Here is a 20000-nt window from a genome sequence, read left to right as displayed (position 1 = left end):
ATACGTTTTCCACAACGCCTAAAAATGCCCTCTCCTACTTCTCTTACTAGAATATGAACGCCATAAAATCCCCCCATCTCCCACCGGAAAACATTATTGCAAATGAATCTCCTGTGAAAACCTTCCCTGCCATGCAGAATCTCCTCTCTGTCCATCATTCCGATCTTGCACATCCTTCTGTAACAAGCAAGGACTCGAACACAGTACAAACGACCCTTTTAAGTATAAACCGTCTATGACTGACGCAGCGGGTAAAGTACGTGGAATAGGTCGTTACATAAAGCGGTAACGTGCAAGGATTGTGAAGCACTAGCAATTGTAACGTTACAGTGGCGACGCAACATGGCCGATCGGAGAAAGACAGAATGACGCTTCACATCAAATATTATTTCTTTTACGCAACTTTATTTAAAAATAATAATAATTTAAGAAATAATACATAAATTCATCGTGTACATAGAGAAAGTCAATGGAAAGTTGCAACACACAAAAAAAGTTGACTATCTAACGCGCGCATCACGCATGGGACGATTGTGCGAAGACAAGTTCTAAAAAAAAAGAAAAAAAAAAAAAAAAAAGAGGGAGAGTTGAGGTTGTGTGAGAGATGCTGCGGGAAGGATGGAGGCAGGAAGGGGAGGAGGTCGACTCTGGTTACGAACAAAGCGGTCCAGTTACTCGAACACACTGCCCGGCCTTCCTCTCGCAGCCTGTATGGAAGGTCCGTAGGAGGTCCACACCCATTTCTCCATCGACATTTTCACGGTCAAGTATTGTGTACCATCAGTTTGTTGTGACCATTCCGTATCAGGCTGGCTCCATGGAACAGCATTCAACGGGGGAGGGAGGGAGAGAGAGAGGGGGGAGGGAGAGGGAGGAGAGAGAGAGAGAGAGGGGGGGGGGGGGAGGGAGAGGGGAGGGGAGAGAGAGAAGAGAGGAGGGAGGGGGGGAGGGAGGGAGGGGAGAGAGAAGGGGAGAGAGGAGAGAGAGAGAGGAGAGAGGGAGAGAAGAGAGAGAGAGAGAGAGAGAGAGAGAGAGAGAGAGAGAGAGAGAGAGAGAGAGAGAGGAGAGAGGAGAGAGAGAAAAAAAGAGAGAGAGAGAGAGAGAGAGAGAGAGAGAGAGTGAGGGAGGGAGGGAGGGAGAAATATATATATATATATATATATATATATATATATATATATATATATATTTGTATATATATATATATATATATATATATATACATATAAAGAGAGAGAGAGAGAGAGACATGGGAACAAAAACAAGAGAAGAGAAAAGCAGTGGACAGACATGACTAGAAACAAGCGTCAGACGTGGTCATGGCAAACCTGTTCTTTAACGCGAAACAAACGACGTTTAATCAGCCTTCTCGGCGAGTGTATCTTCTCCCCCGAGAGCCCCGAGGGCTGCGAGCGCGGGGTGACTGCAACGCGGAGCCGAGTCCGCTTCCCCGCTCCGTGGGCAATCCCCGAGGCGCCAGCCGGGACCGAGACGCTGTACATTCCGCAAACACAAGATCAGGAACCTCGCTCGTCCACGCAGACACATCTGGGACGTTTGCACACACTGACGCCGATATCACACGGCGTTCTGATATCGACGTCACGCTGCGGTTTTGCTATGGACGGTAAACTTGTGGTCAGCATCCTAAAATGTCATCCTGGAAATGCTGAGAGGGAGTCTGCTGCCAAAGCCCCATCGCAGGTAGGATCTCGAGTATGATAACACATTCATAAAAAAATAAGATTCAAAGTCCCCTATGCTATCCAAGCCAATAAACAAGTAAATAGAAAAATAAAAACAAAAACCACACACCCCTTATCCAAAGCGGTATCTCCCCCTCACCCCCCACCCCCTCGTCTCTCTCCCTCTCCCCCTAAGGATATATCTGAGAGGCTAATGATTCCCAGCTAATCGATCAGCGACAGTTGATGCCTTCGAGAATCCCGGCGGGAGCTCCATCTCCGCCTCGGCCCATCGGCATCGCAGCGTGGGAAAGGTATGCTGACAGTCCGGCGAAATTGAATTAAGAGGCTGAATACATAAGTGATAAGATGCGGATGGGATACGCGGCAGGTGGTAACTGGAGGTCGCTCGGGTGGAGGGAATAGGGCGAAAAGCGAAGGGAAGGCAGGCAGGCAGGCCAGATACCGATCACAGTTGTAGGTCCTTTGCTCAAATTCAACCGCAATGCACAGCATTTTCGACAAGAAGAAAAAAGAAAAACAAAAGAAAGTTGTCATTATCGAATTCTTCTGACGAAGCGCTTTCAGCAAGAGAAAAAGAGGAACGGCCACAATGATTCACCCGACAAAGTCACCTTGCAGTTCTTGACACAAGATCCAGAGTAATCACTGACAACTTCTGGACGTGTGACATACGTACATACACGTGTGAGTGTGAGTGTGTCGAAATCTAGTCATGCGGAAATGTTTTTTTTTTTTTTTTTGGTCATTGTTACGCGTTGAAACAGAAAAATGCTGTAATTCACTCTAAGCTCATTTTCAATGACATCCACATAAATGACAACAAGGATATACGTTACATTGTTTCGTTTCAAAGTTAAAAGCAGCATAGATACGTAAGTTATTTTCACACGCACACACACACATATATATATACATATACATATACATATATATATACATACATATATATATATATATATATATATATATACATACATACATACATACATACATATCATATACATATATAATATATATATAAATATATATATATATATATTATATATATATATATATATATATATATATATATATATATATATATATATATATATATATGTATATATGTATATATATATGTATATAAATGTATATATATGTTATATATATATATGTGTATATAATATATACATATATATGTATATATGTATTTATATATGAATATGTATGTATAGATTTATGTATGTATGTATATATATGTATATATATTATAATGTATATATGTATATATATATATATATATATATGTATGTATATATATATATATACGTATGTATATATATATATAAATATATATATATATATATATATATATATATTATATATATATATATATATATATATATATGTATTGTGTGTGTGTGTGTGTGTGTGTGTGTGTGTGTGTGTGTGTGTATGTATATATATATGTATATGTATGTATGTAGTATATATATATATATATATATATATATATATATATATATATATATATATATATATATATATATATATATATACATACATACATATATATAAGTATGTATGTGTGTGTGTGTGTGTGTGTGTGTGTGTGTGTGTGTGTGTGTGTGTGTGTGTGTGTGTGTGTGTGTGTGTGTGTGTGTGTGTGTGTGTGCGTGTGTGCTTGTGTGTCTGTGTGTCGCGAGCGTGCGTGTCCAACCAGCATTAATCAACGAAGGGCAAAATAAAACAGCATTCCAAACAGGCCCAAACAAAGGAAGGTGACCAAAATCCGACACCGGAAGACCTGCGCCCGCAACAACACACGGCCGCGCTCCCGCCAAGGTCGGTGGACGCCCCGAACAAACACACGGCCGCCCTCGGACTCGCGGAGGCTCAGGTGCTAATCAACAAGCAAGGACTGATCGCACGGGAGACGTAAACACCTGAGAGCATCGGGTGTTTGGCCACTGCGGTGTAGAGGAAACGGAAGGCTCACGAGTCAAGGATCTTAACAGTTGGAAGAGAACTCGAGCAAAGTTTTTCTGGTTTCGATGGGGATCAATTACGGCCCGAAAGAGTATTTCTGTCGAGCAAGTACGAGTCATCAAATGGCGACCAGATCTCGGATGGGAGATTTCCAAGCCACTCGTTAATTGGTTGATAAACAACTGACTTTCCCAAATTCTAGAGCACAGACAACGATATCTAACGAGACAAAACCGAAACTTGCCTCGTAAACGCAGAAACTAGCGAAACGTTATTGTAGTAACGACAAAGAAAAGGCATTAAATAATGAAGCCGGCAGGAATTGATACACAGCAACTAAGAGTGGAAACAGAGCTCACGTCTTGTTTCCCTTGTGATGGGGAAGGCCAGCGTTACATCACGCGGATCCAGTCTGGTAAGTGTTACCGTGTATCTGATATCGATGACGTCGCAGCCTCACCTCGCGTTTCTTTCCCTCGTTCCCGGTGGGTGGGGGCGGGCGGGCGGGCGGCGAAGGCAAACGGAGTTCCGGCTGCGTTTATGACACGGGGATGACCGTACACCGTCAGCGGCCGCCCAAACAAACCGGAACGGCACCGCACAACAAGGGCTCTTGTGGCGCCGCGTCAGGGAGGCAACTCGCCACCAGGATATACACACTGATCATGTTGCCCGCAACTGGCTCACGAGGCGACGGCGTCCCGCCCTCGCTCGCGCCCGCGCCTCAATCCGCAGGTCGAGCCTGAGCCCGGGTTTCGAATCTCCGGTAGGGAAAAGGCTCTCTAATGCAGCTGCGGTTCATTAAGGGGCCCAAGGTGCTGCGGAGAGCCGCTGCTGTACCAACACGTGCAGCATCGCCAGCTGGAGGCCCTTGGGGATGCGGTTAGCTCAAAGCCACGCGCGAGAGTCAGGGGGCTTTCGTGCCGTGCCTTTGGGCTCTCTCTTCCAATGACACACATTAACATGCTATTGTCTTGTCGCTTTAAAGGTAAAAACAGGGTTCGTGTTTGCATTGACAGAGAAAGTAAAAATGGTTAAGAAAAATGGCAACTGTAATTAAGATTTTGACACTGAATATCACGATAATGTGCAATATAACAGTAAATGACTATAAACGTCGATAAAAGACATGTATATAATTTAATCAGCGTTGACAAAAAATAAACCCTATTCGTTTTAGATGACTAGCATTACATCAAGAAACGAGAAACAAACAAAAAAACTGAAAAAAAAAACAAAAACAAAAAACAACGACGATCCCAGAAAGGTAACAACAATACTACACGCGACGCTGTTACTGAAAACCAAACCTACAAGTCAAAGAAATGGTAAGGACACCAGAACGGGAGACCACATTACCTCCGTCTTGACAAGGTCAGGAGCGAAACCTTAGACACAGTAAACAAATCCAAAATCCTACGAGAGTCCACCGCTAGACGAGGCGGGCGGCGGCGGCAGCGGGATACACATCTACGCACGAGGTCCTGCACCTGACTAACACGGACCGCGGCATGAAACCCCTGCCCGCCTCTCCGCTCGCTCCCCCACCTCCCTTTCTCCCCCCACCCCCTCCTCCTCCTCCTTCTCCTCCCCTGCACCCTTCCCCTTCCCCGTCCCCCTCCCCCTTCCAGCTTCGTCGAACATTAAAGAACGAACGAATGAAGGCAAACATTCTTAAAAGATTGGTTTTAGCCGACGTATTTGGACAGCTGTTAAAAGCGAAATGAATGGTGATGGGCAGTGTTTATTCCTTCCCCCAGATGCAAGGGTGTGTAAACAAAGCGCGGAGGCAGTCACGTGAAGGAATGCCGTCTGACATCTGCTCGGTTTTCGGTCGTAATCCAAAATCGATATCTTCTCCCTCTTTGGTAAGTTTAACCTGTCGCCCAAAATAGATCTGTGAGCCGTGTACCCACAGATCAATCAGACTGTTAAACGACTTTCTGCACCTGAAATACCCTCGACGTCACAGCAAAGCATTAGCTATCCTCATGGGGATACAATAAGAGAAACATCGAGAAAAGTCGCGGGTCCATTCCCATAGCGAGGGGAACTTGTTGTGCGAGGGATAACTATACCACAAAGACCCTTATTTATAATTTATGGGTCATATCACCAAATTCACACACAAAAAAAAATAAATAAAGGACACGAGAACAATATTCCAGCTCCGTGATAATTAATCAGTGCCCGCAAAAGAATGGGCTAAGGCAGTTTTCCCAATCGTAAAATGACCAGATATTCTCATTATGATTTTAAACCAAAGTGTGAATATCTTGTGTTCTCACCCCATTTACTTTCAGTCGGCGCTTAGCACGACCATAAAATTACTGCCAAAGGAAAGCGTCACAAAGAGAAGTAGAATTCTAAAAACATACAAAGACTGACAGAGACGAAAGCGGCTCAGGTGATTAAAGCATTTGGGTTTGCCCTTAATGTGAGCATAATGACACCGCCACACTCACTTGCCAGTTTTTCCTACAATACTCAGCCCGCTTATACATTAACAAGTGTTTCTAAATGACAACCAAAGGTCAGGTCGGGTGAGGTCACCAACTATAAGACTGGGGCGTCTTTTAACCCTTCATTCATTCTCCTTATCAATGGCATCTGACCTATGGTATTTGTCCTGTGACATCCCTGACGTTCCCACTCGACCGTTCAACCATGCACCCCCCCCCCGTGCGTGTATACGAGAGAGAGAGAGAGAGAGAGAGAGAGAGAGAGAGAGAGAGAGAGAGAGAGAGAGAGAGAGAGAGAGAGAGAGAGAGAGAGAGAGAGAGAGAGAGTTATAAATATAGTAAAAGAGCAATAACGAGAATGAGGAAACAAGAGACGTGTGCGTGCGTTCGCCTAGGAGCCAAGCATGTCGCTTGAGTGATTCAGGCGAGTCGAGTTGACCAGTGTAAACCTTTCCTGACCTGACTTAAGGTGAATGGCATGCGAGTGGACGGAGGTCATGGTAATGAGGTTGTCGTTTACTCTGACGTGAACTTCAAAACAAAACTCCGAGAGAGGACGACAGCCACAGGAAGCCGAGCCGGTTATTAAAGATCACTTTTAATTTGAGCGCTGATAATTAATAGTAAAAGTCTAAAGTATTATAAATTGGCTTTAAGACTGAGGTAAATATACCAGTCATACAGTATTTTTTACTAATCTGATTACGAAATTTATTCCTTGTTTACAACTATTAGATTTTGTGGTAGTATACACGAAGTTTCCTAACTTAGGAAATTTTCTTTAGTTACCCATATGTACCCCAGCTCACAAGTCTCCGTTTTCTATATTGAGTGAGTGAGTTCCGCAAGTTTCCCACTTTCTATGATATGTCGACCAAGAATTGTTCAGTCTACCCTACACAACTCCACCTGTAACTATTATAATTCAATAAGGACCTACGCCATCATCCATAATAAAAGAGGTATCAGTACATCATTAATAAACAATATCTTCGGTGGATATCACAAATATCCTATAAAAAAACACGAAAAGCTAGCCTTCTTGTATGGGCGAATTAGACTCTGTATCATGTATTACATAGATTGTATGGTTATCTGTTAATTTGACAAAGAAATTTATATCATTTATTATATGGAGTGCAAGGTTAGTAGTTAATTTGACAGAGCACGCGTAAACCTACTTATTTGAAGATAAGGCTGTCTCAATACAGGAAATTGATAACAAATGTTATGCCTGTTTCACTTTTCACTACCTGCTTCCCGAGTAATGGGAAAGTTAGTCCTACTGTGGTCTTTTCCCCTCTCACCGTTCTCCAAACATTGATCGCTTCTTTAATCAACATAACACATATCTTTTATCAACATACATATCTTTAAAATAAAATGGAATCAAACACTTGGGTACTCACCAAGCAAGGCCCTGAGCTTCGTGTCGAGGAGCAGGTGGGGGGCGTAGTCCTTGGACAGCTGATCACAGTCGATCTCCTCTTGGTACCGCGTCCGCCCGTAGCCCAAGACCACGATGTTGGTCTTGTCTCCTGACGATGACGTAGGAGACATAGAGGGTGACGTCACTGGGAAGGAGGGGGTGCTGTTCGTGACAGTGGAGGAGGTGGTGGAGGAGGAGGTTGCGGAAGAGACAGTGGTGGTGGTTGTGGAAGACGCCGTTGTGGAGGCTGACGAGGAGGGGAAGGTGGGTGCTTTGGAAGTGGTGGGGGAGAGAGGCGAAGTGGGAGACAAGGGCGTGGGCGAGAGCGAGGATTTGGACGAGAGGGACTTGGTGGAGAGCGGGGACTTAGGTGACGACGGCGCCTTGGGAGTGCTGAGCAAGGGTCTTGGGGAAGGCTCCTCCGTCACAGTGGCCGGGTGGGCGGTGACGGGGCCATCGTGTGGCACCGGGGACGTGGGTGAGGATGGGGCCGCGGGCGCGCTGCTGGCAGGGGCGGCGGGAGGACTAGACAGGTACGTGGGAACCTCACTGACGCTGCTGGCGCGCGAGTGCGTGGACGTGGGCGTCTCCGTGAGGCTCGCAGAGCGGCACAAGGACTCGGTTACACTGGTAGATCGACTAAGGGAATCACTTATGGCAGCAATGCGGTTCAGGGACTCGCTGACACTGGAGGTGGAGGGAAGGTGGAGCGCCTCCTGAGACACGCTCCCGGACATGGCTGCCGCCGCTGCCTCCTCCTTGTTGAGTGGGTCCGCGAGGCTGGTGGCGCGAGTTATGGGACGCGGGGAGCTGGAGGTCGTGTCGCTGGCGGTCGTGGCAGTGGCGGGGGGCGACGGGGACGACAGGGGAGGGCGGTGCAAGGAGTCCAGCGACGTCCGCCACGAGTGAGCTGGACTCAGCTTCGCCGGCGAGGCTGGGGAGCCACTGCGACCCGAGGTGAGGGACGACCCGCCGCCGCCGCTGGCCAGGGAGGTCGTCGAGCCCTCGCTGGCGAGAGAGCGCAGCGCCGTCGAGGAGGAGAGCGACGGTGACGACTGGGATGGGTGCAGCGGCCGAGGCGCGTTCTCCTTGTTGTCGGAACTGTGGGCTGAGGCTTCCTGCGTGTGGGCGTGGGCGCGTCGGGCCTTAAACGCCCGTAGTTCTTCTGCTGTGAAACTAACGGTCGTCGACGTAGACCGCGCGTGGCCTGCCCAACCTGCAATATCAGGACGTAAGAATTAGTATCGTATCTAAATAAGAGAGAAAAAAACATAGTTCCAATAAATATCAAGCCTCCCATGGCAACCTAGAGGGTATCAGCCACGCTGGCCCAGGCGAGCTAGAAAGAATTCAAAATAAACCTTTATCAACATTCTTGCGCGTAAGTGGAATTCTTTACTCTCTTCTATTCTTGATAATGAAAAGGAGGGATATACATGCAAAGCTTTCGTACAGTGGACACTATAGTAACTGTTAATGACTGCAAAAATAACCACATACACGTATGCACATTTTTACGCATACGTACACAGACACACACGCTTTTTTATATATGAGAGGCGCATATAGACCATGGGTGTATACCCGATTGCTCGCTTGCTAGCATGCATGCGTCCACAAGCACACACACTTTGCGTCTCTCTCCTAGGCGTTCCATCTGCCTTAACGGCATCCGAACGGGATATGTCCTCGTAATCTATCATTCGGCTTGAGTCCGCCTTCTACTGGAGTCTCAGAAGGACCTTGTGGCGTGTCTCAGTGGCCGTCTTGTGGTCGAGCGACACCGCGCGCGCCTCGCTCGTCGCCACCGATCCCGACCTTGGACACCGCACTATACTTTTCTCCTGCTTGATACCTCTTGGCAACAAGGCACTTTGTAATTGCGTTTGACTACTCGCGCCCCGTTTCCCTTGCTCCTTCACTCCGCCAGGTTTTGCCTTGTGGCTTAACACGATGAATATTCTTTAATATAACTGATAATGAACCGTATGTTTCACGGAGTCAGGGGCAGTATGAAAGATTGAATCTCTTTCATACATTTAAAACATGATAACTGGAAATTATTACGAAAATAATTCACTGCCACTAATATAAACTCTAAGGGCCAAACTCCTCACACGATGTTTATATTCATATTCGTTCATCACAAGAGCGTCATTTACGTTAAATCTTCTACATGCGTCAATCAGCTTACGCTAGAACACAAATCACAGGTTTAGTATATTTTACAAGGATTGCGATAACACCAATCTGAAGTGCTGGGCCATGAGACGCGACTGAGAGAAAAAATAATAATCTTGGGTGCTGACCGATATGCGATAGTTCGGCGCCTTACAGGTCGGATCCTTGGCGCCCGCATCTTCGCTACGAATCCTTCACTAGCAAAAGGACACTGATTCTCGCTGGCATTAGTCTTAAGTCTCACAGCGCAATAGTATAATGGGCGTCATTACAGCACGTTCCATTCAATAATCGCCAGGCAAGCAAGCAGCTTTCGGTACTCTATCTCGTAACACGTACTTGATGACGAGTCGAGACTTGGTGCTAATGGGTCCTAGGAGAGGAAAGGAGGCTGGGGAGGGAAAGGGAAAGGGAGAAGGAATAGGGAAAGGATGGGTGGTAAGGAGGAAGGAATCAAGGAAGCGAACTAGAGAGAAGGGAGAAAGTGAGTAAGTGAGTGTGTGAGTGTGTGAGTGTGTGAGTGTGTGTGTGTGTGTGTGTGTGTGTGTGTGTGTGTGTGTGAGAGAGAGAGAGAGAGAGAGGGGGGGACAGAGAGAGAGAGAGAGAGAGAGAGAGAGAGAGAGAGAGAGAGAGAGAGAGAGAGAGAGAGAGAGAGAGAGAGAGAGAGAGAGAGAGAGAGAGAGAGAGAGAGAGAGAGAGAGGAGGAGAGAGAGGGAGGAGAGGAGGGAGAGAGAGAGAGAGAGAGAGAGAGAGAGAGAGGGGGGGGGGGAGACAAACAAACAAACACACACACACACACACACACACACACACACACACACACACACACACACACACACAGAGACAGAGAGAGAAACCGAGAAAAGAGAATAGCTTCGAAAACAGGAAAAAGCGAGACAGAGCCACGCTGGCGTTACGGCTAGCATCTGGGATCATGCCAGTAGCTTACCATAACTTGTTTATCAAGATTTCCCTGCGCTCGCTGGTCCCGTTGGAGAGAAAATGTCATAAATATTGAAAGGACTCCCCGGCGCGGACGCTCACCACGGCGGAGTCTCAGGCAGGGGAGTGTTCTCTCATTTCTCCCTTCTTCATCCCCCCCCCCCTTTATTCTGCTCTTCATCTGCGTCATCATATTCTATCTCTTTATGTTCTCATCATTTTATTCTTTATCTTTGTGATTTGTTCTTCGTGTTCATGACTAAATCATTATACTCTATTGTTGTTTATCATATTCGTTATTTCCATCATCCTATTATCTCATTATTTTAATCTTCATCACATTATTATTATAATTATTATTTTATCATTAAACATCATTTCGATATAATGAACATCCTTTGACACTTTAAGGATATATTTTTTTCAACAAATAGGATAGAGAGTTGGCCTTCGTCGTCGCCAATTACCAGGATTACCTAAAGGGATCCTACAAGGAATCCTTACGCAATAATAGGACGTGGCGAGAATTTAAAAAAAAAGTCATGCGACGTCCGTAATTCCATTAGAAGAAAAAATATATAAAAGAAAAACGAGAAAAAAATAAGAGAGAGAAAAAAACAAAATCCCACAAAAGTCCTTGAAAAGATGAAGAGCGCGGTCGCCACTTCAACCCTCTAAGCTAACGTCATCCTCCCACATTCCTACTTCTGTCTGTCTGTCTCTCTCTGTCAATCTGACTGACTGACTATCTGACTGACTATCTGACTGACTGACTGACTGACTATCTGACTGACTGACTGACTGGCTATCTGACTGACTGACTGACTGACTGACTGACTGCCCCTCCCTCCCTCCCCGCAAATAATCATCTCGCCAGAAGCCCGAGTCATCCTTAGTTATCAGCCTTGATGATCTCCCTGTCAGCAGGACCAAGGCGGAGGAACGTGGTCGTGTTATGCGGAATGTCGGGGCCGCCGCTCTCAAAGCCATGGCACTCGGCAAAGTAAACACGTCACGGCTGTCACAATGAAGTGCGGACAAGCGGACCTCGCTCGTTGGCCATGTTCGGGCGGGCATTGCAATGATTCTGCAGAATTTCCTCGCCCGAGATAGCATGCAATGAGTGTGAGAGACAGCACGCGCAACCCTTATCATCACATACAAAGGTTTTCTTCACATCCTGAGCTCACTGCACGAATAAACTCACAGCCCCTTCGTTATGAACTTCCAAGTCATGATTAAACGCATTCTTACCATTGTTATTGACGTTGTTGTCGTTGTCAATCACGTTTTTGGAGTTGTTGTTCTGAATGAGGCTGGAGGACGAGCCGACGGGGCGCAGGACACCTGACGGGGGCGTGGTCGAGCTCCGCCGCTCCTGCTCCTGGGGCGGCGTGGGGCTCGTCCTTGTCGTGGCGCTGCCGGACGTCGGCGTGGTGGAAGACGGGGACGAGTTGATGTTGTTGTTGGTGTTGTCGTTGTTGTTTTTGTTGTTGGTGTGGTTGTTGTTGGTGTTGTCGTCGCGGGAATAGAGAAGGTTGCGGTTGGCGGCGGAGGGCGAGATGGTCCTCCGGTAGCGACCCTCGAAGCCGGTCTTCCAGTCTCGCCGGTGGGCCATGTACGAGTCCTTGTGGTAGGTCCTGCGGGGGAAGAAAAACTTTGGTTATTGTCTGGCCAAATAATATCTACTAAAATCATAGTCAACTACAACAAGGAAAAAAAATCGAAGCCTGTAACGAAAAAGATTTCAGTAAAGGAGAGGGAAGAACAGCAGAAATGCAATCAGGTGTTATTGCCTTCAACCAGCGCAAAGGAGTCTGAGAGAACATTAAACAAGTTCGGCCCAATGTCAACAACAAACAATTCGGGCTATGAACGTGACGCCCTTCTTGCTGGCCATGAAGTAGTCTGCAGACAACCTTTGACACAACTCGAAGAGAACACGGCCATTGCGTAACACGAAACATCAATGCTGCAACACTTTTCAATCTGGAAGCTGCCTGGCATTTGGGCATAAAATGACCTGCAAGTATTGCAAAGAAATAACCAGATGCTTCATACTCGACCCCCCCCCCCCAAGAAACGCACACGAGATCTCATCAGTGCCTTTCACAAAGACATCCTAAGCTTTTCAGTTTGGCTTCCCTCTAACGTATTCAGTCATTCCCCCACAGGCTCTCCGTGCAGTGGATGAGCCGAGGCCAGCGTTGCGACACGGCAGCTGGCATCCCGGCCCGAGCCACTCATGATGCTGGCACACCTCCCTTTCACCGATAACACGCCGCTCTGACCCCTGGTGAATGTGCTTTCCCGCAACAGTCATGCCACCACACCCGTGCAATATAAAAAGGCTTCGACACGCGGTCTCGATGATGTGGACTGAATACTGGAGAAGGAAAAAGGGAGGCACCGAAAGTATGAAGAGTCCCGTCCTGTAATAACCTCCTGCTTAGCATGCGAGGTAAATGAAGTCAAGGGAAGGAGCTCAAGAGCACATTAAGCACGGATCCAGCATTGCGCAATTTGGGGGCGACTGGAACAATAGCGGATGTTCCGGCGGTTGACCACACCGCATAGCAGCATCTTCGGGATGCCCTGTCTTCATGCTCTCTGTTCTTGTGTTGACGGTGAAGACGTCAGATAGAGAGAAAGAGAAGGGGGGGGGGAATTGGAGAGGAATAGCATGTAGGAGAAGAATAAGAATAATAAGCAAGCGAGGGGGAAGTGCGAGAAGAGGAAAAAAAAAGAGGAGGAAGCGAAGGAGAGAACGTGAAGAAGGAGGAAGGGAGACAAGCGAAGAGCAACGAAGAAGAACAGACGACAACAATCAACCAAAAATATCAGACGAGGCCTGTCACTACTACTTCGTCCACTGAAGTGAGCACGCCAAGAAACCAACGGTTACCTAATGGGGATGTGTTTTTGTGTTTAGGAAATTGGCCGTGAATCCGACCCTCTCTGCGCTCTCGACAATTGTTATTTGTCAACAATCGGAAGACACACAACAAGAACAGACTGAACAAACAAATCAATACAAGTATACTTAAAAGATAAAGCGCAACTAAAGGAACAAAGATAGCGCTTCATTGCCTCAGCTCCCGTCCAGTTCTCCCGGCTTGGCCAAGACTCGGGACTGAATGTCAAAGGGCGGGGAAGAGGGTGCATTTCGTGTGGAAACTTCATGGCAGATACTTTTTTTTTGTTTTGTTAACTAACGCTTAAATAGAAAAAATAGCCATTGTAAAGTAAGCCACTCGGCGATCTTAATCCGAGGAAGACGAATAAAATTATTAATGTGGTTTGTAACTAAGGCACTTGCAAGACCCGGACACGCAGGATTGAGTGTCGTCACCAGCACCACCCTGAGGATATCTCACCTCGCATTCCTCTCCTTCAGTTCTCTCGCCTGCTATCAGCCACGTCTACCCCCTCCTCCTCCCCCTTTCCCATCTCTCTCTCTCTATCTCTCTAACTCTTTTTTTTTTCTCTCTCTCTTTCTCTATCAGTTTTTTCTGCTTTCAAAATCCGAGCGCACACCTGGTTCAACCTGCATTACGGCCGACCCCTTTCCCTTTCCCTTTCCCTTTCCCCTTCCCTCTGAGCATCGTAACCGCCAGCGACCGCCCACTCTTATGGCAAACCAAGGCCATCCATTGACATTCAACAAATACAGATCTAACTGTCTATTAACATCTCGCAAACAAGTTGACTAGCAGGGCTGCCAACCGCCTCGCAATCGAGATAGACCTTACACCGTGACGTCGAAGATATCGCATAGTGACGCCGTCGGCGACCCTCACGCGTCCTGTCCTATCTGTGAGGGACTTACACGAGGCACAGTTAGAGAACATTCGTGCTATTGCTCAGCGCCTTTAATATTTCGTGACATGAACAAAGCGTAATGGTATTGTAATGCTGTATATCAATCAATGTTATCAAGGGTGAACCGCTGGGACAGCTGCACCGAGGCAACTTCTGATCACTGCGTCTCTAAAATGCCAGAGGTTAAAGCAGGAGACCCAGCCCTGGGCCTGTCAGCTGCGTGTATATATAAGCAGTCTTCTCTGTCGTATAAATAACCTGTAGGTATATTATACACCAAGAGTCGGCGAGAACCAGATCAACATTCCGTATATACAGAACTGTCACATTGCGGAAGGGAATGCAATATATATTTCTCGACTGACATAAACAAACAATCCATTCGCATACCTGCCACCCATCCTGAGCTGTAATGACGAAAAAGGCGCCTACAATGACAGCAATGACAACAGATAGAATGACAACAGCGAAATCACAAGGGCACCCATGGCGTTCGTGAACTGGCGAAGGGTGGCGTGACAGACCTGACCAAAGGGGGGGGAGGAGGTATCAATCCTGACTACAGTGGAGAGGGAAAAGGGAAGCTCAGTCCCTAGAAACTCTTCTCCACCCCCAACAAGACGAAACAAAAACACTCCAAGGAGCACATGCTGGCGGGGGCCCAGTGTACTTAACTGTTTCTGCACAAGGTTAGACCTTTTTTTGCCCGTAGCATAATCTTGCTTGGCTGGCTGGAGGCAGGACAGAGGGCGGAGGAGGGGTGGAGGGCGGTGGGGAGTGGGCGGGAGCTGCGACAAGTGCCAGCCCTTCCCAGACGTTAGTAAATCTATGCTCTCAAGAGGTAACTGGCGACTTAAGACGCAAATCGGGTTCAGCAGTATTTAGATAAGAACATGTTTACAACAATACTCATGTACAAGAAAATACTTCACAGATAGTTAAAACCTAGGTGTATGGGGGGGGGGGGCAACCTGCCATGTCGCCTCAGCAGATATAAAGAGTTCATTTGCACCGAGCTGCCATGAAGGGCGGCGCTGTCGCTGAAATCTGAACCGCTACCAGTCGAGCACGGAGGAAGGGGAGCGGCACAGGGGCGGGTTTCGTCAATGGGAAACACGTGAAATCATTCCGTAAGTGTGTGGAAGGGGAGGAAGTGTGTGTATTTGAAGCCAAATGAGAGAGAGGGAGAGAGAGGGAGAGAGGGAGAGAGGGAGAGAGGGAGAGAGGGAGAGAGGGAGAGAGGGAGAGAGGGAGAGAGGGAGAGAGAGAGAGAGAGAGAGAGAGAGAGAGAGAGAGAGAGAGAGAGAGAGAGAGAGAGAGAGAGAGAGAGAGAGAGAGAGAGAGAGAGAGAGAGAGAGAGAGAGAGAGAGAGAGAGAGGGGGGGGGGGGAGAGGGAGGGAGGGTTGGGAAGAAGGAAGGAACGGAGGCGTAGTAATTAAGAGTCGCATCTGGCGTGACAGGGCAGCTGTGGCGACGCTAAACTTGCTATTGTTACTGTCATGAATCGAGTGTAATTAACATCGCTGTGGGGGTGTGAGGAGAGAGAGAGAGAGAGAGAGAGAGAGAGAGAGAGAGAGAGAGAGAGAGAGAGAGAGAGAGAGAGAGAGAGAGAGAGAGAGAGAGAGAGAGAGAGAGAGAGAATGAGAGAAAAAAAGAGAAAGAGAAAGAGAGAGAATATCATCAGCCTCCTCCTTCACCTCCCCCATCTGCATAATGGCTCTGACACCCGGACGCGCAACACTTAAACACTTGCAGCTCTTACAGCTGACCAGTTCCGCATTCCCGATAATTACATGGTCGTGGATAAGCCCACCGAAAATGGCCTAATTCCGCACAGATAGCTGCCTGTAAGTTCCCTAATCAACCTTTTGAGGCCAGGGCTCTCGCAATTATCTCATTTCTTAATGAAGGAATCTGAGGCAATAGACTGGGCTCGCGGACTGTTAACGCAAAGCGGATGAATTGCAGCTTCAAATGCAACACCTCGCTAAAATATAGGACAAAAAAAATTGTCATTAAAAGTTACGGATATACATTTCTCTCTCTTGTAAAAATTGCAAACTACAATCAAGTAACTATAACGATAGGTAGTATTACATGATTCTGTTAATTATAAACATATCACGAAGTACACCACGACCAGCCCTGACCCACAAATCGCCCCGTCACCCCGCCCGCTACGCTTCGGGTGACATGGCGAGGGCGTACTGAGGCGTGCACCACAGAAGGGTTACCCAAGACCTAAGCGATGCTTGAGTGAAAGGATTTCAACTTATCGAACTGGGCGTGTAAATTCTGTAATAATAGAGATGACAAACAGCATTCAAGCAAACTCAATCTGATGTGCCTCTGCTTTCCACCGACCTCGAACACGACGGCCTAAAGGCAGCTTTTCTCTTAGCAAAGTGATGTGGTTTGAGTTTTTAAAATTTGCACTTAACATTAGGCACACAACTCCCTCTGATATTATCATAACCGCAGGTAGAGAAACCCCCCGCCTTCACCGCCTTCGATCAAGCGACCTCCTTGCCTCCACGGCGGCGCCCCGTCTGCCCTGCCCATCTCTTTCCGTCTTTGTTCCGGTTGCCAATCAACATGGCTGGCATTCTATTCCTACACAATCAGCCAATTGCATCTGGCGCCCCGCCCTCTGCTCTCTTTCCTGTCTATATCTGAATAATCTCACCTAGTGGGACGTGACTCAAACGAACCATAATATTTACGGCGTTGCAGAAACATGCCCCCTTTACATGGTCTATTTCCTCAAACACAGCTCAATGGCATTCGTCCAGAGCTAAGGATTGTAGGGGATCGTCAAGCTTTTTAACGCGAGTCCATACAAACAAGACAAGACAGGCGTATAATAAAAGCACTGGACCTCCATCCGTACGAGTAAAAGTAAAACACGTAATACTGTCATTGCCATTGTGGTGCAACAAGCGGGAGACTCCACAGACGAAGGGCCCCTTCTACAGGTCAAGACAAAGGGGAAGGGGCGCTGGCTCCTCCGCTCGAAGGAAAATGAAAGTACGGGGGGATTCGCAGCCTTTGCTTCACACGCATCCTCGCCCATTAAAGAAGCGTAAGGTTTTAAGTGCCGTTCCGTGAATCTGGCGCTGTGGTTCCGCCTAAACGAATGAGACAAATGGAATGACGTTACATGCACTCGGTCGGATAATAAACAGGATCTTGTCGATATCAGTGAAAATCATACTTTTAATGGCTATGTACCAGATGCAATTACAGTCAAGTGAACATATCCACCCACAACGACCCACCCATACACCCACACTCATACAAAAATTGAAAATTAATAAAAATCTTTTACGTGGTCTTGTAAGCAATTAGAGGGGACAAAGTGTAAACCAGAAGACATTAAAAAATCATCACCACACATGCATGCCAGCACAACATACACACAGTCACACACATTCGACAAGAATAGGCCACGAAATAGCAAATAGCCAAATCTCATGACATCAATCCATCCTCCCGTTCAGAAAAGGTGGCAGAGGCGGACGCAAAGGCAAGACCTTGCAGCTGTACTTGTAATCAGAGGCTCTGGCAGCGCGCGATAACACCACCCGAGGTATGTTGATGCCTCTAGCAGCGTGACCCGATAACACGTACAATGGAAGATATTCTACCCTGGGAGTCAATTGACAAAATTCCTAATATGTTTACGGTTTTCATTCAAAAAAAAGTATAAATAAATAAATACTAATAATAATAATAAAAAAAAAAATCCAACATTGTGTTCCTCTTTGACTGGTCGATTTCCCTTCTCCCTTTCTTGTGAACTCTCTCCTACTACTTTCCCCCGTACTTCTCCTTCATCAAAACACTCGCCCACACTTTCCTTCTGTTACCGAACAATTATGAGTCCGTATCTCTCACACCTCGCCGGAGAGTGGATTCGCGCCGTCTCCACGAGAACGAGGTCATCGGAAGACCGGTTTCGAACGTGTTGGGAGCAATCTCGGGAAGGTCTTCGTGGGTTTAATGCACGCTCCCAGCCCACGCCTAAACTATCAAAACATGGGCCAACATAAAAGCATGGGCAAAAACTTGCGTGTCAAAATAAGGTTTATGTCATGCATAGATCTCGGCAACAGAGTGAATGCAAGTGGATCAATCCACTTGCGATGACCGCTCCTGTAGTAAAAGCATCTCAAGGTCCAAACAACTTTCATGGGCTCATCCGGCGGGCATCTTCGCCGGTGTGGCACAGCGGCATCAGCGAGGTCAAACGAGGAGGAGCAGCCCGGCATAATAAACAGCGCAAACAAAGGTGCCGCCGCTAAAAAAAGTAGTTCGGTCGCGGCCTCGGCGGGCGGGCCGTCCAGTGGGCGCGGGCGAGGCGTGAGAACCACACCTCTGACATTTGTAGGGTCAGCTAACGAAGGCGGGGATGACCTTGCTTCGCCCATTCCCTCGCACTGCCACCAATTCCTCCCAACCCCACATCTGGTCTGACCTTCTCATCCCAGCAACACCGCGGCTTTCACTTCAACTCGTCTCCGGTGCAGCGACAAGAAACAAAAACATTCAGGTTTAGGAGAGAGTTGGCTCCAGCGAATCCATTATCTTTATTGGACCTGTGACGCACAACAATGATAGCGTTCTCAAGCGCAACACGAGCATCGCTGCGACAGAGTGCACTGCAAATTCGAGAAATATATTGAACTATCATCTAACGCTCCACTGTTCATCCACAAATACATAGCCTTTGGGTTGCGGTCGTTGGAAAAGCGCGCTTATCGAAGAGAAATCAGCTAAAATTGCCTTCATCATGCCTGCTCAGGAAATCGGGGGAGGAAGGTAGGAGGGTAGGAGGGTAGGTGGGTAGGAGGGTAGGAGGGGAGGAGGGGAGGAGGGGAGAAGGGGGGGATAGTGAAAACTGGCCTATGGCAGGAAATTCAACACGGCCATCGATTCACTCAGACAAATATCCTCGTCGGGAGCGCTAGTGAAAACCGATACGGCCACGACGCCGACTTCTCCCTCGGATCCACCACAAGGAGAAACCTGGCCCTATGCGAATGCTATCTCTCAGGCCCCAGACGCCGCCGCCCATTCCCCGCGGCTCCGTCTCGAGTCCCCGGCGAGGCTCTCCCGATCCGGCGGAGTGTTGCTCTACAGGATGAGCACATGATTACCACTATCGGAATACCTCGAAATCACGCGGCATCTGTCTGTACGTCCTTGTCTGCACGTGAGGCTGTCGCTTGGGGAAGGGAGGGAGGGGTGAGGGATAGGAGGAGTGGGAGAGAAGATAGGGAGGGAAAGAGAGAGGGGGAGAAAGAGAAACAGAGAGAGGGAGACGTATAGAGAGAGAGAGAGAGAGAGAGAGAGAGAGAGAGAGAGAGAGAGAGAGAGAGAGAGAGAGAGAGAGAGAGAGAGAGAGAGAGAGAGAGAGAGAAAGAGAAAGAGAGAGATAGAAAGAGAAAGAGAGAGATAGAAAGAGAGAGAGAGAGAGAGAGAGAG

At 47.4% G+C, this 20000-nt stretch overlaps 1 protein-coding gene across 2 annotated transcripts in view; it reads right to left on the bottom strand.

Annotated features, from left to right (window-relative positions):
• Positions 1-20000, bottom strand: part of LOC122249945 (uncharacterized) — a 334060-nt gene that overhangs the window by 6940 nt on the left and 307120 nt on the right. For both annotated transcript variants that reach the window (XM_086543820.1, XM_086543821.1), the window contains exons 6-7: positions 11946-12331; positions 7549-8784 (exon numbers count right to left, since the gene is read on the bottom strand). In XM_086543820.1, the coding sequence (XP_086399946.1) occupies positions 7549-8784; positions 11946-12331 (1622 nt within the window). The remainder of the gene's footprint in view (positions 1-7548; positions 8785-11945; positions 12332-20000) is intronic.

Source organism: Penaeus japonicus, unplaced genomic scaffold, assembly GCF_977035675.1.
Source record: "Penaeus japonicus unplaced genomic scaffold, GWHDUDI00000001_assembly GWHDUDI00000014, whole genome shotgun sequence".
In the NCBI taxonomy this organism is placed as follows: domain Eukaryota; kingdom Metazoa; phylum Arthropoda; class Malacostraca; order Decapoda; family Penaeidae; genus Penaeus; species Penaeus japonicus.
Note: the sequence above shows the minus strand (reverse complement) of the source record. Positions and strands in the feature narration are given on the sequence as shown.